The sequence below is a fragment of the Zonotrichia albicollis genome, chromosome 8, assembly GCF_047830755.1.
Source record: "Zonotrichia albicollis isolate bZonAlb1 chromosome 8, bZonAlb1.hap1, whole genome shotgun sequence".
Classification (NCBI taxonomy): Eukaryota; Metazoa; Chordata; class Aves; order Passeriformes; family Passerellidae; genus Zonotrichia; species Zonotrichia albicollis.
In genome coordinates this window covers 9,853,092-9,873,111 of record NC_133826.1, presented here as the reverse complement: position 1 = coordinate 9,873,111, position 20,020 = coordinate 9,853,092, and the positions used below count along the sequence as shown (strand labels likewise).

The window sequence follows — 20,020 nt, the reverse complement described above, 5'->3', positions numbered from 1 at the left end:
CCTGGCTCACAAGAGCTTCTGGCCTGCATTTGTACTACAATTTTCACTTCATTTAGATTAGCTCACATACCTGTGATCAGGAATTTTCTCTGCTAAACCAAAGTCTCCAACTATTGCTGAGTATCCATTCTCATCATGTTTGATTAAACAGTTCTGGGGGAAAAAAAAACAAAACAAAACAAAAACCAAACAGAAGAGTTATTATCTGGGCATGAAATCTCTGTAACATTCCAGATTAAAAATAGATGAAACAAGACTACAAATATAGTTTGGAAGATATTCATCTATGAGAAGCTTTTGTCTGAGAGCAACAACCCTTTTCCCCCACCCTCCCCCTGCACAATCACATGTCTATCAAACTTAAGATGCTGCAAACAGCCTTCCACTTAGCTAATAATCCACTTAAAAACTTGCTGAGAAGGCAGGCAGGCAGCCACAGGCAGCACATACCCTGCTAGGTTTTAACAAGAATTAAGATGATTTAGCTCCCTTATGCTCAAATATGCAATACATGCTGTTCACTATGACACCTTACATTTTCTCTTTACAATTTGCCTGTACCTGACCAGAATACAAGATCAGAGCAGGCTCTAAATGCCTTTCTGTTTTGTTGCATTGACTACTGAAAAGGAACTTTCTGCTTTGCAAAACACTTCCATCAGAAAATACGTGACCAAGTTATATGTGCTTTTAGAGTCTCAAAATTCTTTACAGTACATCATAAGACATGACTTAAGAGAAATGTAATAGGGAAATGCTGTCATTCTTTTCCTTTCAGATGTGCCCTCCAGTGTCAGGATGGAGGGCAACTTCAGGACACACAGAGATAATTGTGCTCTAACAGCATCACATCCCACACAGGCTATTATTGATTTTTTTTGTTTTTTATTTACAACTCTGAGAAATATGCTCTGACCATTCTAGTACCACATCTTTTCCCATTGCACCAAATGAATCCATAGCTGATTCCCTGCATTTTGTCCTGTCCTGCAATGGATGGAACAAGACAGAGAATTCATTCCTTTCCCACGTGTAGTTCTGTATGCTCCTGCGGGCAGTACAATAGCAGTGAGCAGCAAACCCATGCCGACTCCTGCCGGGTGGTACCCTGCATTAATTAGCTAAACAGCAGGAAACACTTTCTGCCTTTATTGTGCCTGGACACACAAAAGCCCCTCGCTGACCCCAGAGCATTAGCTTGTCTGTATAACGCAAGCACCAAGAAAAGTGAGTCCCTTGTCTAAAAGATCAAGTTCAGGTCATCACTGTTTACATTATTCAGAGACGATTGTGGCTGAGGCCATGAAGTGAGTTTTCTTCCTGCCAATTAAAAGGTTAAGCGAGCCACTCCTGTGATCGTGTAAAGAAAGTGCATGCCAGCCTCTTGAAACACAGGCCAGGCTCCTGAGATGCAAAGCTTTATTTGTTTAGCATGACTCAAGTATAATAACTACAGTTAGTTTGGGGATCCATAAACATGCACCAAGTTAAATCAACTGTGCTTGCCCAAAGAGCAGCAAAGCTTCTCAGTTGCGAGCTTTGTTATCTTTTATCAAAGAGTGCATTCATTCAGCTTGCCTCTCTTTAAACATTTGGTCACAGTAAGTGGACTTAAAACTGAGAAGGATAAAACTACTGAAAAATCTTACTCAAATGATTCAGACAAGTGGAATTTCATTGTGTACCACACAGAAACAAGACCATGAGGACACCAAAGATTTTGCAGTGTTCAAGAAGGCTGATACTATGCTATGCAGAAAAAAATTCAGGTTACTTTTCTGCCATAGATTTCTCAGTGACTAAAGATGATTCTTAATTCAACATTTTTTTAAAAAACCTCTATAATTCGTAATCACTGGTTTTGAAATGTAGGTTTCCTTCTTGCATTATACCTTTGATTATTTACATTTTATTCATTTTGAGAAGCAAGACAGCAGTACTTAATTTTACCTTCTGGGTTTTATGGATTATTGTCATTCTTCAATAATCCCTGATCTCCAAAATTTTGAGGAAACATTTCCATCCCGACTAAGAACTATTTTCAACGTAACTAAAAATCTGTCTACTGATCTTAAGATCCACAATAATTTACAAGTCTGCCTTGTTACCAAAAGGAAGCTTAAATGAAACATCATCCTGACAGCAAATATTCCTTCAGGTTCTTACCAGGATCTAATCTCATCCCGTTAGACAGCGATACATCAACTGAAGCTGAACAATCCCATCCCCCACCAAGCCCCAGGCAGTCTCAGCTTTCAGGTGCAGCACTGAACTATTATACAAGTAGGTTATTCCTAGATAAATCATACATTAAATCAATGCTGCCTGACAGCTCTGAGCCCCCTCCCCAGTGAGGATTTGCCTGCAGCAGAGCCAGGCTCCCTTGCAGTGCAGCACAGACACCCCACTGCTGTGGGGGCCACAGGTCCCACAGGAGAGGCCACTCCATAGGACAAGGCACCAGGGGAAAGCCTTGGAGAACATTCCTGCTGTAGGGTACTGATATGAGCTGTGCTGCTGTGTTCTCTCTCATTAGTGCATGCTTGTCTTTTGTTTGTACATGAAGTGCTGAGTGTGCATTTAAGTTCATTAGGATATGTAGTCCAATACAAGAGTGACTTTTTTATTCACACTTAAATCAGCCACAAGCAGGTGACATGTACCATACAATAAAATTCCAGTGTCACTACAAATGCTCACTGTAGTGAAACTAAACTGATTTAATTCATCTGGGGCAAATTTTTACATAGCTAAGCACTGGCTTCCTGGAACCCAGAAAGAATGAAAGCCCATTCCTAGCAAAATCAGCAGTAAACCCTTTCTACATACACCAGCATGGTCAGATGTCTCTTCTCCAGCCTGTACTGCTCATTCAGGGCAAGACTGTGCAGATGGTAAAGCTGCATTCTGTGCTGAGATCCTCCAAGCAGTCAAGGTGAGCCCTCAGCACCACCACACTCCCCACCCTAGTAATGGCAAACCCCAGCACAGATAATGGAGTTTCCAGACTATAGATGCAAGTCATAAATAGGTGACATAACACGGCCCACTGTGGTTCTTGTGCACTCAGTGAAAGACAGAAAGAATTCACATTCTACCAACAAGATAAATCAAGATCAAACAGGGACAAAGCTTTGGTAGAGACTAGAAGGTTAAAAATAGCTTTTGAATTTAATCTAGACATGGTATCTTAGTAGGAAAAGTACAATAGTACAAACTGCACTGTTTCTTCTAACAAAGTGATACTTCTCAGTTTCTGTAAAAAAATAGTATATCAGTGTGGTATGAAGAAGTTCCATTAATGGATTTTAGCTCAGAGATGCAAGAGTTCAAACCCCTCACTAGTGCAAAGAGCCTCTCAACAACTGCCTATGAAATGAAATGCCAAGCAGCTTCACAACACAAGCTTTGAGAAAGGACTTTTGACTTACTCTTGCACTATTTGTATAAGCTGCAAGGCAATAAAACTTGGTGACCTTTTCAGGCTTTCTTTCTGGACCTCTACAGACAGGGATGTCTTTCCTTTGGCAGCTAACACTATCAAAGAGGGCAATATTTGACTTCAGCTGAGTTTTTGAAGGTTTTTTTTCCTCCCAAAACAGGGACCTCATCAGTCCTTCCTGAGGCAATCTCTTAATAGAAGCAAGGAGCTCTGTACATGAGTCTGAAAGAGTTAACAGAGCTGTTTATGCAGACAGATGTGAAAGAACATAAAGCCCCCTTTGTGTGTTACAGGAGCTTAACATCTGCTTTGCACAGCATAATCCTACTAAGACCAATGCAATATTCTACTCCCCCTTTTATATAAACAAAAATGAAAATAGACTCAAGAGTTTCAGAGTTAAAAATAAGTTGCTTAGATGAAGAAACATCGTAGTTTTATTTTATGATATTACATACAAACTAAACTCCCCAGAGATTTTAGTGCACTCCAGAAAACACAGAAATGCCACTGCAGTGTCATTTGCAACCTTCTGCTGACTGTTACCAAATTAAAATACTTAAAGGCCAATTGAGATGTATCAGCTGTTCAAAAAGTGTCTCTTGTTTCCCCCAGGAGAAACCCTACTGAGAATTAAATGTGTAACAGGAAGTTTACAGTACTAGATACACTTTTGAAACTATTATGCTTAAGGGAGAGGTTCCATTTGCTTCCCAAAGTATCAGTAGAAGTTTAGTATTGAGACTATCATTAGAAATAGCCATCTGTAACAGCTAAAATTTTCAGTGCAAAATATCCAGACAAAAGCTTATTCAAGCACAAAGGGAACCTTGCAACTGCAGCACCAACTTTGAGACTCATCAGACAAAGGTGCTGTTCATGGCCGTGGGGTTTATTTTGTTTTAAAGAAGCAAACAGCACACAGGGCAGGAAGGCAGGGCATGTCACTTTCAAGCCCAAAGGCAGTAAATTTATGTTACATCAGATAATCCACAGTAATTGCTTACACACATGACTCTGTCCCACAGTAACTGAGACTGCTCCTCTCTCAGTGAGAGAAGGCTGAGCCATTACACACTGTGAAGTGAAAGCAGATGTTGGCAGGAATACACACACATACACATGTGTGTTTATATATATATGTGTGTGTGTGTGTGCCTGGAGATTACAATTTCTCCATAGATTTTATCATCAATGGAACTCACAATGTTCCCCAAAACTGCTCACAACCTACTATTGATTATAAAACCTGGTTTTCAATTATATATAATTCTGCAAAACTAAAAGGCATTTGTTTGGAGGTTTGCCCGTTTGTTTTTAATCAAGAGTTTTGGTAGTGGATTTTTAGGGAGGGGATGTAAACTGTCAAAATATCAGTCTATGGTATCATACCATGTGTTCTCAACATGAAATGTGATGGGATCGCTGTATAAGATGGTTCTGTTGCCACCTCTGCAAAGAGCAGACTGGAACAGAGTAGAACAGTATATGCTGTGTGAGGAATTTGAGAGCACCACTAAGGTGACAAGACAGAGCACAAGCCCAAGCCAGGGACTGGCAGGGACCAAGAGCAGGGAATAAGCCAACAAGGCTGGCTGTCAGAACCCATCTGTAGCTTCATTTCCATGTAAATCTTTTCATGACAAGTCAAAAGTGTGGACACCACATTTCCTGCCCTATAAAAAGTCCAAGTCACTCTGCCCACACCCCTGCTCTGTGCAGGCTGCAAATGGCCAGCATGGCCACTTGTACCTGACAGATCCAAGCCAGGCTGTGCTATCAGCCAGGGCAGCTCAGCCTGACCAGCTGCAGCAGCCCAAGCCCAGAGCCCAGGCACTGAGCTGCTCACGACGTGGGGAAGCAGCAGCTGTCGGGGCAGCACAGCCCTTCTGAGCAGAGCTGCCTCTCTTTCTGACACAAGGCCATGGGGAAGGGCACCAGTGGGAGATGAGGGCTGACATGCCCCTGGGCTGTCACATCGACTATAATGACCTACATTTACTCTTCTCCACCGTTCTTCCCTCTGGCCTCCTGCAGTATCAATGCTGTGCTGTTCCTCTCCACATGGTGCAATTTGGAAGGGAGATCACTCTGCTATATACTAATGGCCCAACCCACTTATTTTCCAATCTCACATTGGCAAGGGACAGGAACTTTTCTTTCTTAAAATTGTTAGGCATCAAATACATTGACACATATAATGCTAAGAGCAAGACAGCTCTGCTGCCATAACTGACACAGTAAAATTTATGTATGATACCATCCACTCCAGGAAGCTGCAGGAACTGGAAGTTTACCAGAAACAGAAAGGCAGAAGTATGGGTCTAAATTAATTGAAACTAGTAAAATTCATATTGAGGGACAGTTCGCAGTGGGCTGTTGTCCCAAGTGTAACATGTAAAGCATGGAGACATTCCTGCACAGAAAATCTCAGTTTCAATCTGTTCACACTTCAGTCAAGGCCAGCAAGTTTCATAGAAAAATACTCCATTCTCCCACCTTGCCAACTCAGCCTGTTCTGACTTTTGCAGATGTCTAAAGCCTTGTCTTTGGCTTCATTTGAATAATAAAGCCATCCCATCAATTAGTGAAGTTTACTGAAGAAAGAAGGACAATACAGAATAGTATTGAATTTGCCCTTGTTCAATCCAAGTTCTCTCCCAAGGCAAGAGTCCATCACATCTTCCTTCAGCTTGCTCACACACTGACTATTTACTAGTAAGAATGAAGAGAACTCATCCATCAGCAGTACAAACCTGGTAAAAGCCAAGGCATATTTTCATGCAGTAGCCAAAAGCTGTAGTCTAAGAACTGAACATTTTGGTGACAGGTTTCCCCTATGGTTATTTTCATTGTTTTTCTTTGGAACAAAGTTACTTTTTAAAAACTTACCAGCCAGCAGTGCAAACATTTGCCCAAAAGCAGAGTAGTTTGCCCAACAGATTTACAGTTTATCTCAATACCTTAATAAGCTAATAAAATTCATGAGCTGTTTAAGGCCAGGTGCTTCATCTACTTCCTTTCCAAACAGAACAAGGAAAGTGCATACATGACATAAAAAAATTAATTCAACTTAAAAAAACCAAAACAACACAAAACCAACCCAAAAATCCCCAAGAAATTTAAAAAACACAGACTATAGCTGTCATTAAATTCTGTATTATTCTTAAAGCTAACAGCTTCTGATGTGACCCACACAGACACTATAACTTTAGTGCTAAGAACACCCAAATATAGCATAACTGCTGGTGAATTCTTTGGGTTTGATTTGTTGTGAATTTGTTTTTGAATAACCATAACTACTTCCCGTGGCCTCTGATGAGTTTGCTCTTCCCGGGCCATCCCGCACCCCTCCCAGCGGGTGCAGCTTTCCAAACAATTGGCATTCAACAATAGATAACATTGAAGCACTGGCAGGGCAGCACCAGAGAATGACATACAGTTATGTAAAGCTGGGAACAAAGGCATTCACAGGGAGCCCAGGAACTGGATTTTCATATGACTGACCATCACAGAATGTGTTACAATAAATGCTGCAGGCACTCAGTTCTCCTGAGTTACTTCGGTTCCTTGCAGTAACTCTACTCTTAAATGCACTAAAATACATCCTGAACTGAAAGAGAAAGGGGAATACCAAGCTGTCTTTTCAGATATTTTAATGGATCTCTTACCTGCACACACCAAGGTGACTGAAATGGAGCTTTCTGAGTGTATCATATCAAAGTGACATGACCAAGTCAGGGCAATTTTCATAAATTTGATATTCTTCTTACAGAATTCAGTGCCTTTCACTTGAAAGAACAGCCAAGAAAGTATTTTATGACTTCACTGAAATACTACTTTCATCTACCAGCTGAACTGTTTCTTTTCACCTTGACTAAATGCAGACTCTACATCTGTTTGACACTGCACTAAGGAAGCTTTAAAAAACCCCTAAAGCTGTAGTAGCCTCATTGGTAAACACACTCTGTTGTGGTTTTATTTCTAAAAACTGTTTCTAATCCTAAAAAATAATTCATTTTCGACTAAATTAACATTCTTCTGGATGCTTCTGATTGAAGTGACATGATGAAGCCTTCTCAAGAAGAGTTTTGAAAGACTTTCATGTTGCAGGCCCCCAGTGAGTTTAAACCAGCTCATTAGCACCAGACAACAGGACAGGCAGGACAGCAAAGCCCTCAGCACAGGCTGCAATGGGTGGTAAGAGCCAGTGTGAATACTGGGACAATCTGCTCACACAGCTCAGTGCTCCTATGGCAATATTTCTTGAATTATCCAGCCACTTCAGCCAACTAAATTCATGCAACATGTTACCAGAGCAACTAGGGAAAAAAAAAATCTATGACCACTGAAAACTCTGCCACTGATTATTATTCTGGAAAAAAAATTAGAACTTGAAAATTTTAGGCAAACTCTATTGATCTTACTGACTTTAAAAATGAAAGAAACATAAACCAGGATTGTACACAGCACTTAAGGCAGAATTAGTAATGAAAGGTCACTCTTCCTACAGAAGATTTGTGAAATACACAGGGAAACAAAAACAACAAAGAGATTTTGAAGTGCGTTTGTAATAATCCCTTCAATTTGGGTTCTTTATATGATTAACCTGTTCCAAATGTTACATTGTTGAGCTTAATTATCCAGGGATTTAAATACTTTACTGAACCAGAATTCAGAACTAGAAAAACTCTGCAGCAGCTTTATGAGAAATCTTAATCTGAACTCATTTAAGGGATGATCTCCCTTCATGATAACAATTTCTCTAGTTTCCATACAAACTATGAACACGTTTTGTGGAGAGTTTTCATTCTACAGACAGCATTTCAATTTCTTTCTCAAAATGTCTTAGATCACACCTTATGTAATAGCAGTTCTCTGCAAGGAATGGAGGAAGGGAGAAAACCCAACAATCAGTAACAGTACTTTTATTAGGAAGTTCCCTTCATTTTGTAAACAGTACCTTGGATGTAAGGTCTCGGTGGAAAATGCCTTTGTAGTGAAGATAACTGATTCCCATAGCAATGTCATAGGCCAGTTTCACCCTCACTGTCCAGGGCAGATGCTGGTTGCCATCTAGTAGCTGTTCCAGGTTACCACAATTGATGTACTGAAAAGACAAAGTGACATTTGTAATTAATTATTTAACTTAATATTTTGTCAGGAATGTAAAATTCATCACTACAACACATAACTTCAGCTCACTTACACATTAAAAACTTTTTTTCACATGGGCTTGGCAGGCACCAAGTTTGCAGATCAAGAGAAGCTGAAAATGTCTCCCTTCATCACCTGTACCAACACCCTTATGTTAGAGGCAACAGCCACCACTGTATTAACTCTGTGGTATTTAAACAGACCCTTCAGAAACCCCTGCAATATCCTATCACTCTCTCATTTCAGCTTGAGGAAAATTAGGGCAAAAAACAATGCAGAGCTGACTTTCATATAGAATTAAACAACAAAGGCAGAGGTAAGCATCCAAGTGTAGGTCATGGAGCCTGATCAAGTTCCCTTAAACTGAGACAGCATCAAAGAAAATATTATAATGTGCTGCTCTAAGTTCTATTTTTTCACTGCTGTATCTACAAGTTGTAATTAGCAATATGATTCCCAGTGTGTTCAGTACTACATCAACTCCATCAAATGGTGGCCCTCTCAAAAAGGAAAGCACAATAAGGGAAAGAGAAATGCTACAAGAGACAGTGAAACAAAGCAGCACTTAAATGATACAAAGTAATGTAGCCCAGGTTAAGATGAGGCAACTCCAGTGCTGGAATAATCACTACAGCAGCACAGCTTATGCTTCATGTATAGACCCTTTATAGCACATCAGCAGCTACACAGTGTTTAAACTGCTTTTTGTTACACTCCCAGCCCCAGGCCCCCACCAGGGACCAGGCAAAGAGAATAGCTCACTCCAGAAGGAAAACCTGGCAGCAACGCAGTGACTTCTGTCAAGGCAATCCAAGTGAAGCAGACAGGACAATTTGCTCCCAAGCCTGGCCCACGCCTGTGTCCCTGTGCCAGACTGCACCAACTTCACTTCTTTGTGCCACAGAGGTCTCCAGCTCTCTCTCAAACGACTTTCCTGTGTCATTCGCATGGACAAAACATGTAGCATCATTCTCATGTTTAAAAAAAAACAAACCAAAAACCCCTAAATTGCAGCTCTTGTTGTTTCAGAAACTCGGAACCCGCTTGCATTTTATTGCTCTTTCTCGTGTCTTGGAGCCTGGGACACCAGGCAAACATGAGCTATACACCCTGCATGGATGGATGTAGCTGATCTCCCAAGTCTGTGCTACAGCAAGGAAAGAATACACACAAGTTGGACTCTCCTAGTAACTCTGGTGGTCACAGGTCACCTCCTGCACAGCCTGCAAAAGCTTCCTCCTTACAGCTCAGGTTCAGCCACTGCTGATCTCACCAGCGGATTTTAAAAACCCTTTCGGCAGATACACAGGTAACTACATGAGGAGGCAGAATTGTCGGGGCAGAGGAGGCACCGAGCGATTTCACCTGGCACGGAGCCCATCGGGAGGGGGCGCCACGAAGCAGCCGGGGGCTCCTGGGCGATCCCTCGGGAACGGGGCTCATCCAGCCCGGGCACAGCCCCGCATTGCACCGGAGCCCAGGGCATGACCCCCTCTCTGCAGAACAACCTGCTCCTTGTGCTGGAGCTCCTGTGCCAGGAGAGCAGAGCAGCTCTGCAGCAGGTCACTCTGAGGCCATGCAATCTCCATCCTTGGAGATTTTCAAGACCAACTAGAGCTGTAGCCAACCTGGTTCAATGTTGGAAACAATGCTGCTTTGAGCTTTTCCAGCTTTGATCTTTCTCATTTCTTTTATCTGAACCCCTAAGGGAACTGGATGACCTTATAGAGCACACAAGAAAAAAACCCAAAAATAAAAACCATGCTCAATAAAATTAGATTTTTTTAAACATAAGTTGTTATCATGCTTAAGTTAAAAACAGCAACTAAGATTTCTACAAGTTATATATTCCCAATCTCCTTGAAACAGTGCAAACAGCACTTCTCATCTAGTCATGCTCAAATCAGAACAATACTGACCAACCTGGAACAGAAAGCACCAAAGCACCTGGCTGAATAATTCAATTATAAAATGACACTTAGCAAATATCTCAAACCATTTACCTTTCTGACAGGCCAGTAACAGAGCATCCATAAAGCACCACCATACTTGAATTCATTGGAAAGACAATGCAAGGGGGGAGGGAATCACTGACCTAGCTTTCATTTTCTGTTCTCTGAACTGTGCCATTCCATGACACAAATTGCTCCAGAAATGCTAATAAACAAGCAGCCCCTAGGAGTATTGACACACACAATGAAATGGGACAATAGCTGGCTACAATATCGAGCATGCTCTTGCTTTCCTTTTCAACACAGCAGCCTACTGATTTGATCCATTGTTGCCATATTAGTTAAATGCATCAAATAGATACATTCCTGCAGCACTCTTCCAGTCAAACAGGGTCACTCACCCATCTTAACTGCAAGGATTAGATTCAGCATGGGCTGGGGGACAGCTGACACACACTGCACACAGCATCCATGAGCTACAAAAGTGACAGTCAAACCTGTTTCCAGCAGATTTACAAAAACCCACCAGGCCTCCCTGCCACCCAGCAAGTGCACAGCCCTCATTTATCAGAGATGCCAGTTCTGCCTTTGGCTCTAATTTCTACACACATGAAGCACATGAGGCTAACCATCAAGTGAACAACCAAACTAAGATTTTCCTAGACATCTTTAGCTGATCTCAGGTTTTAGCTGGCCAGCAGGTAATATTTGCATGCAGAGATCTGAATTGTTCCTAAGGCAAGCACTGCACAGTGCTCCCTCAGTGTCATGTAAGTAATCCAATTCTTCCAGTCACTCAGGCTGATAATGCAAACAGCCAGCCTGATGGCCTATTTTTTTCAGAGGACTTCAACAATGCCTTTTCAGGACAGACACAAAACTATGTACATTACTTCCTAATTGCCAGTGCAACTGAAAGAGAAAAATACTTGTTCTCAATCTCTTACTGGCACAAATCAGCTCTGTGTGGTAAGAATATCCTGAAGGATAGAAAATGCACCTCTCCCAAAGAGAACACTGGATTTTATTCTGTCCCTGACACAGTACTGGAACAGTAAGGCTACAGCACACACATTATCTCAAAACATTATTCTACTACAACAACAACAGCAGCCATCACATAAGCGTACAAGCAATTGGAACAGAGATCTGACTGGGCTATGACAATGAAAGCAAAGGGCACTACATTTCTTAGAGACATCACAGCTAAATGGAGCAGTGTTCAGACCTTTTCAAACCCTGTATCATCAGGTTGCAGTGAAACAGCTACCCATTATTCCTCATGCTACTTTTCTGTCAGGTAACTGGACACCAACAGCCAGCTTATCTGGTTGCCAGTCTGAAAGCAACAGCTATAGGTTGTTTATTTTTGCATTTACTACAACTTTACACAGAAAGTTGAACACTGGCTTAAAAGACCTTGGACTTTTAGTCCACAAAAATATTCTTTCTTTAGAAAAACCGAGGTAAGAGTTCATACCTTTGTTGTGAAAACAGAACTTCAGCTAAACTGCATTTCTGGTACCTCTCCCAAATGTTATGAAGAAAGAGGGCAGTAGCTCCTTTGAAGGACAAGTTACTCAGAAGCTCAGCCAAGCACAGATGATTTCTGGATCAAAGAACCTTGAAGAGGTTTCTGATGTTATTGTTTACTGCTATGAAATGCAGAAGCAGCAGTGTATCCCCATGCTACAGTCATGCTACTTTAACCTAAAATCAGCATAATAGGACTGCTGCCTTGTAACACAATTGCAGTCACATTATCAGACTCCAGCATATGAAATGAAGAAATTCAGCATATAACAGTACTTATGCACAGCATTACACGCTTCATTTCAAGAGACTAATTACGAAGTTCAGCTGTCAGATAATACCCAACTTCAGCTGTCAGATTTTAGCTTCAAAAATCAAAATAGCAGTTTAAACACTAATATGAGAACTAATAGCTCTTAAAGAAAAGGCACCAGATTCACACAATTCTAATAGTTATTTGTCAAAAACAAAGACTCCAAATATTGCCAAGTCTGAGCAAGAAGGCTGATGGGAATTGCAAAGAGTTTCCAATGCTATTTTGCAAACCAATGCTGTTTCAGTGTGTAGGTCTGATATAAATAAGCCAACAGATACGACACAGGAAAGCCAAAAGAAAAAATGTGGCCTGCTATTTAGATGACTTTAAATGTCACTGCCTGTCATTTGAAAAGCAACAAATAACCACAAGACAGCCCTGTACTGTTGGCCAAATGTTGCAAACAACAAGGCTTTAAGTGGTTAAGAAAATTAGGTGTGGAGAGTGCATTTCAGGTGACAAACCAAATGAGGCAAATAAAGAACAAGAGATCCAGGGACCCAGCACACAACAAGACAAACACTGAGATAGCAACAAATGAATATACTGCAAAAACAGGTAGAGATGCAGGAGAAAAGAGAAACTAGAATTGTGGCAGTAGCACCTTCTGCATGGAGAAGGAAGAGAGACATCAGAGCAAAACCCAGAATAAGTAGTTATACTCTGAAGGGAGACCTGTAAAGCAAAATAAATATTGCAGACATTATTGACAAAAGCATGAAAGACTCAAAATAGACAGAGCTTGCACATTTGTATCATTTCTAATGCTGGAAGTAAGAAGGTAACTCTCATGCCTAATAAAAGGAAGCTGAGAGCTTTTCACTAAGCTTTCTGCAGAACTTTAAAACCAGTTTTAGACCACCTGTCTCACTGAAGACACAACCACATCTTCAGTTCTCTTATGTTAAACAGTCACCTGTCACACTGTGCAGTCTCTAAGTGACTGCTCTGAAGGTTTCTGGCTTCTGCAGAGGCCAATGTACCCTTGTTCTGTCACAACTGGCATAACTAGCTACAGTGGAAGGACTGGAAGTTTCATCCTTTCCCCAAACTGTTTTCATTACCTTCAGCTGTGCAGAACTGAAAAAAAAAAGATAAAATCATACTACAAGTTGATACAGTGAGATTGACAATGAGATTAAATTGACATTTTTTAAATTTGAAATTGGTTCCTAAACCTCCATTTGTTAAAAATGCCACAATTTAAAAATCTACAAAACCACCTGACTCAAGTACCTCTGACCCAAGTAACCTTCCATTTCCATTGATTGTTTTAAACAAAATAATTAATCATTGAAACAGAACAAGTTGCATATTGAATTTGGGCTGTGTGAGTATACTTTTGCTCAGCAGGTCAACTAATGTTGCCATGGAGAAACACACAAATACTGAAAGAGAACACAGGTGAACCAAACACATTTCAGAACAAAGATCAAATTTTTTAATGAGGGATCACAAGGGCACAAGTGGCTTGGAAAAACTGCTTGATTGAAAGAACAGAAGCAAAACCAAGTCTGAATCTGAAGGCTCCTTTACTTTCCTGCTCCTCAGTTCCTGAAAACCGAAGGAAAAGAATCTGTAACCTCAAATCAATTTCTCGTCTGCTTTTCTACCAATACAAACAATCATGTTCTTTAATAAAAAATTGTGTATTTTCTTTAAAGGTGTTAACAATAACAGGATTAAAATTAATTTAAGTGCCAGCTATTCACAGAGGAAAGGGTCAGCTTTGTCAACTGCCATAGCCTGGTCACTCTTCAGAACTCAGAACCAAAAGCCAAGAAATCTACCTCTGTTTCTTCTTCTCTCTCAGTTGTGGCATTGATTAATTCATTGGCTCCTCCTTCTGAAAAGGCATGTACAGGCATGGCTTCTTTTACAAGGGCAAACAAGAATTAACATGCACTAACTCAGGAAGGAGCTGTAATGAAAACCATTTGCTGCATTCCAAACATTCAAGCGTTGGCATGGAAAAGAATTCAGCAAGATTTGTCTTCCTTTAATTCTCTAATTCCAACAGCTTTTACGGTCAGTATGCTGAACTGAGCCCTTTTCTGTCATTCCATTCAATCCAAATGTAATGTTCACTTGGCTACTTGCTGCTACAAACAGATTCTTGTTGGTAAGTCTTCAGCTGAGGCACATGGCAACAATGCACTGCTGCAACCCACATGGATGAGGGCAGTTTTCTGGATGCTCACTCACACTCAGGTCTGAAATTCTGCAGGAAATAAGCTTATTTTGGTGGAACCGGAAAACACTCCCAGTATATCTATACAAATTGACCTTGATAACCATTTTTCCTGTAATTATATTAGTAGAAAAAAAACCAGAAAGCAAAGAAGGCCTAACAAAAAACCCTGCATTTATAATCTGAAGTCACAGCCATTTGGATTCTAAGTGGAGCCCAGTCTCAGTGCAGATAAGAATCTGGAATATGGCATAAATTAGCACACAGGCATAGAAGAGAGAGTACCTTGTTGCTGACACAGGCAAGAGAAACAGCATCTCTACAGTAACACTTCTGTTAAGAGCAGAAGGCTCTATCCACACTGACAGCATTTCAAACATACTGGACTCAGTTCTGCTGAGAAGCTGCAATTCCTAGCAATGAGCAATGAGCTTCTCATTTAAATAAGGTCTTTCTCACCTTCCCCACATAAATAACAGCAGCAGCAGCCCACAGATTATATGGCTGCAAGATGGCAGAAAAATAACCTCTTTGCTTCACTTTTTGGAGTCTGTGAAACAGCTACAAGGATCTACTGAGAGCAAAACTTACAGTACATGAACACCTCTCATAGTACAAACTTTAAATTCTGCACAAAGAATACTCTATTTGAGTTGTTTCAGAGTACTCTTCCAAACCTCAACACTCCCACGTCCACTCAACACATCCACTTACATTTGAGGCTGCTCAAACCCTTTATTGGCAATTATAGAAGGCACCAAGATCCTCTATTAATACTGATGTGCAAAAGCAAACATTAAAGGAGTTTCTGAATGTTTTGGATGGCTGATAAGTAAAGCAAAATGAGGAAGTGAAACTACAGAACACTTGTCAATTCAAGAGTATGTTTCCTGGGATCCAGACTGAAAAAGGGGGAAAGAGAAAGCACTACATACAAACTAAATTTACTGAAAATATGTGAGAAAAAAAACTACAAGGCAAAAAGTTAAGTGGCCAGCATCACAGTACCTAACTGGACTGCCTCTCTTCATATAGAGAAGTAACAGGAAAATCTAGTGCTCAAGACAGTGTTCAGTTCTTCTCCTCTCTCTCCCCCCCATACCATGACAGCAGAGAAGTTTACATCTCCTCATTTTTTTCTACCTAGCCACCAATAAAATAATTTAGAGGTTGAAATACAAAAATGTTTTTCTTTCTTGCTTGAGGCAATGGCAAGTGGTCCAGTCAGCTTACAGCAAGTGTGAAAACAGAGATATTAAAAACCCCTCCCCAAAAACACCCACACAACCCACACACAGAGCACCCACCCACATGTGTGTGCCTCACACATGGGCAGAAGGGAGACAAGGAATGACACAATGGAACATTTATCTGCCTCTTATCTTTCTTCTATCCTTGAGACATTCTAGAAAGGAGGAAGAGGTTAGCACCAGCAAGATATTTAGCAAGTCTTCCTCAGAACACAACCTGCATGCATAATATAGACTGTGCACCTCAAGTTAGACTTTTAGTTTTAAAGTCTTGGCTTCTGCCTTTACATGAGGACTTCTTTAGTGTCTCTGATTATAGCTCTTCTTACATGTGAACTTTCTTTTTGTGAGAACCCACCCTTCTTGCCTAACCACACAGTGCAGATGCATCTAAGCAGCTTCCCACTGCCTGCAGCACAATGCAGGGCTCACACAGCTTTCACTGCTTCTCTGCTTTTGGTAAAAGCACAGACCTGGTCTGGAGAGCTGTCCCCGTGTGTTGAACCTACCTGCTCACCATCAGCCCACAGCAGGTTTTTCCTTTACCTGGCCTGCCAGCTTCCCTTCTCAGAGAGGGCCTGGAAATGCCAGCTTGTGTCTCCAGAACACAATGTTTTTGTCAGCTTTTTGCTTCCTGTAACTGAGCTTTTTACTGCCATTTTTGAGAATCAATTCCACCTTTCTGTCTTCAGAATAAAGTGTCATGACCAGGTAGAGCAACACGAATTTCCTTCCAAAATGCATTCTGCGTGGCCAGGTACAACCCATCCAAACAGATTTTTAAAAATTCTTTGTTAAGTATTTTTCTGGAAACCCATATCTTTGATCACTTCAATCAGACAAGATGGTTAGCTTTCATTCAGTATTAAAAAAAAAAAAAAGTAAGCAAGCATCAGATGTTGGGGGAAAAAAACTGAAATATCACCTAACTTAAATAAGGTCCTTTACATATTTTCCAAAACCCTCACTTTTGATCTTTAAGCGCTCAAAACTGCACAGCTACAAATCAGAGAGACTTGGCTGAAACTCCTGTGGAGACCTGCATCATTTTTGCTGGAGAAAGAACCAAAGGGTCAAGCTCACCACATATGCCACAACATGAAGCTGCAAGAGTATAAACTGGAGGTGGAATTTCAGTCAGAACACTAAATTTCCTGCCTCCTGTCACTGAAAACCAGGCCCCCTTGTGTGATTTTAAATGGATTTTTTTGGTATGTGCAGCACATCAAGCTGTGTTTGGGACTAAAGTCTTTTTTCTTTTTAAAAAATGCACAAAAATATCAGGTTTCCAAGGAAGTCATATAAAAGTAAAGACTATGTACTTTGTCTAAACTTCTGTGAAATAGCTATGTGTCTAACACAATGAATTTTTTTTTTGTTACAAAATAATACATGAAGCCTTAAAATTACAACATAAGGCCTAAACAGTGTGACACTTCCTAAAAACCACGACCATCCCCCTCCCTTTTCTGCAAGTATTTTTTTTAACTCTACTTGCTTTGAACAGTCTAATTTACTTATTACATGTACCATGTTTAGATTTGATCTTGCATCATCAGCCTGACTCAGCTGTCACACACAAGGTACACAGAGGTACCAGTCTGCAACTCCTCAGCTGGTTGAACAAGCTCAGTGCAAGTGCCTACAGAATCATTTCAGCAAAAAAGAGACTTCTTGATGAGGGTGCTCATATTCTTTTGACCTTCACTCAGCTTTCTCAGAGTTGTTAACCTATACCAAACTGTATCTGAAAACTGAATTTTAACTTTTATTGCTTTATCATATACTCTCTCAAAAAACACAGTTAGGGCAGACATCTCTCCACTAAGCCAGTACAGCTGGTTTTGTGGCACTCTCCAGTTAATCAGGGCATGGCTGCTTCCAGAGGCACCTGTGCTTCCTGACACGATCAAGGGACCAGGAATGGTCTCTGCAGTTCTGCAAACTGGGATGTGTCTTCCATAGGGGGATGCCTCAGGTTGAAGAGAGAGATGCTGTACTGCTCTGAAGAGAATAAAACCAGAGGAAAAGGACATTGCTTAGAAGATGAAACAGTACAATGCCTTGCATAGCACTGAGAAAGGATGAGGTAGAGCTGGCTGTCAAGGCACAAACTACATTTGCTGAGAGCACATTCAGCCACTTTTTATAAACTGAACTGAGAACCTAAGTGAACTGTTCCAGCAAAACTGAAACTGACAGTCCATATGCTGTGAAGGGTGCAAAAAGAAGACCAAATATGGCTCAAGTGTTGACAAGTATTTTTAAAATTCTATTATGAACAATCAAGAGATGAAGGGAAGTGTCGGCACCAAACCAAGCTTATAAAAAGAATTATAACTGCATTTCAAAATGATCAAAGATGTAGTAGAAATCATTTTGCAAGTGACACAGAAACAAGTAAGCCCAAGGTCTATATATAGTACCAAAGAAATAACTTGTCAGATACATACACACATCCATGTACTTAAAACTCACATTTGTAGATCTCTTTCTATAGATCTCTTTAAATTTTTATACAATAATTTAAGCAAAAGCTAAAACTTGTACTTTGAAAAAAGAAACCCAAAGCACGTCCCAAAGCTTTTCACTTGAAAGAATCAGGATTTTTAGAATTTCAAAATGATATTGCTAGAGACTTTGCTATCATCTATTGCTAGATGTTTTTTCATCTTATAAACACATTCATATTGGAATATAAACAGAAACTTCCTAATTTTTCAGCTGTAAGAGAAGTCCCTATATTTCTTTCAGCAGGTAGCTGCTGCATGCAACAACAAAGGTGATAAAACTTTGAGTTTTCCTAACTGAGTCCTGGTGTTCATGTGCAATGAAGTAAAAAGCACAAGCAATAGGTTTGTCTTTCTGTACCAGTTTAGTTGGTTAGGTTTTTTAACCCCAGAATATTAAGTCAATATTCAGATGTGCCAGTAGGCAGGCACACAGTAACAGCTTTCTGCATCTTGTAGGTTTACCTTATTTCTATTCACCGTAGTTTTAATTATTTTAATAAAGGATGATAGAATTAACAAGATATTTAAAAGCACCTACTAACTTGCAACAATTTTTCTGTGAGATAAGTGATTTTTCTCAAGAGCAGAAATATAAAGGGCCATCAAGATGGTCAGAAGGATGGAACACCTCCCCTGTGAGGAAAGGCTGAGAGAACTTGGATTTTTAAGGTTGGAGGAAAAAAGGCTTCAGGGTGACCTAATTGCAGCCTTCCAGTACCTGAAGGGAACCTACAGGAAAGATGGAGAGAGACTTTTTAAAAGGCCAAGCAGGAATGTTTTTAAACTCAGAGTAGATTTAGATTTAGATCTCAGGAAGAAATTCTTTGCCATGGGGGTGGTGAGACACTGGCACAGGCTGCTCAGGGCAGCTGTGGATGCCCCATCCCTGGAAGTGTTTTAGACCAGGCTGGATGGGGCTTTGAGCAACATGGTTTATTGGAAGCTGTCTGTGTCCATGGCAGGGGAATTTGAGCAAAATGATCTTTCAAGGTGCCTTTCAACACAAACCATTCTGTGATTCCATGACCAGGCCTTGGCAACCAGCCCCAGCCAGCCCTGCTTGAGCAGGGAGGTTGGACCAGGTGACCTCCAGAGGTCCCTTCCAGCCTCAACCATTCTGTAAAAAAACCACTACACAGACAGCAAACAGCCCTAAGAGACATCTCATGATCTATTAATTCCAATTTAGTGCTGGAAAAAATAGTGCCAATGAAATGGAATGATTTCTCACCTTTTACAGTACAGACTAGCCTAGTCTTCCTAATACCTGAGCTATTTCCCCATTCTGCTTTAAACCCTATTTTTGCTGCCATGACCTTGCTCTTCTCAGGCCCTACAGTGATAGCTCACACAGTCATTAATGGGGAGTGCAACCACTGCTGTATCAGACAAGGTTACCACTACTCTTCTCTAGAGGTCAAATCCCTGGGCTCTGAGTAAAAGGTTTTCTGTTGACCCTGAGGCAAGTACATGCAAGGTCTAACTCTTAATGACTCCTGTAAGGGAAAAGCTAAACAACCCAAACAAGCAAATTAACAGAGGAAATAACATAGATATGTGTTGGCTGGACTTCCAGTCTTACAACAAAAGCAGCAAAAAAGGCAAATAAATAATAGCAACAGATGCTTCTAGTTTTATACCACATAACCATTCTCATCATCACAGC

The 20,020-nt window shown here is 40.7% G+C and overlaps 1 protein-coding gene across 3 annotated transcripts in view; it reads right to left on the bottom strand.

The window, feature by feature from the left end:
* The window catches only part of TESK2 (testis associated actin remodelling kinase 2), a 77,283-nt gene that overhangs the window by 16,501 nt on the left and 40,762 nt on the right, over positions 1-20,020 (bottom strand). For all 3 annotated transcript variants that reach the window (XM_074545892.1, XM_005482210.4, XM_014263759.3), the window contains 2 exons: positions 8,406-8,552; positions 71-153 (listed from right to left, as the gene is read on the bottom strand). In XM_074545892.1, the coding sequence (XP_074401993.1) occupies positions 71-153; positions 8,406-8,552 (230 nt within the window). The remainder of the gene's footprint in view (positions 1-70; positions 154-8,405; positions 8,553-20,020) is intronic.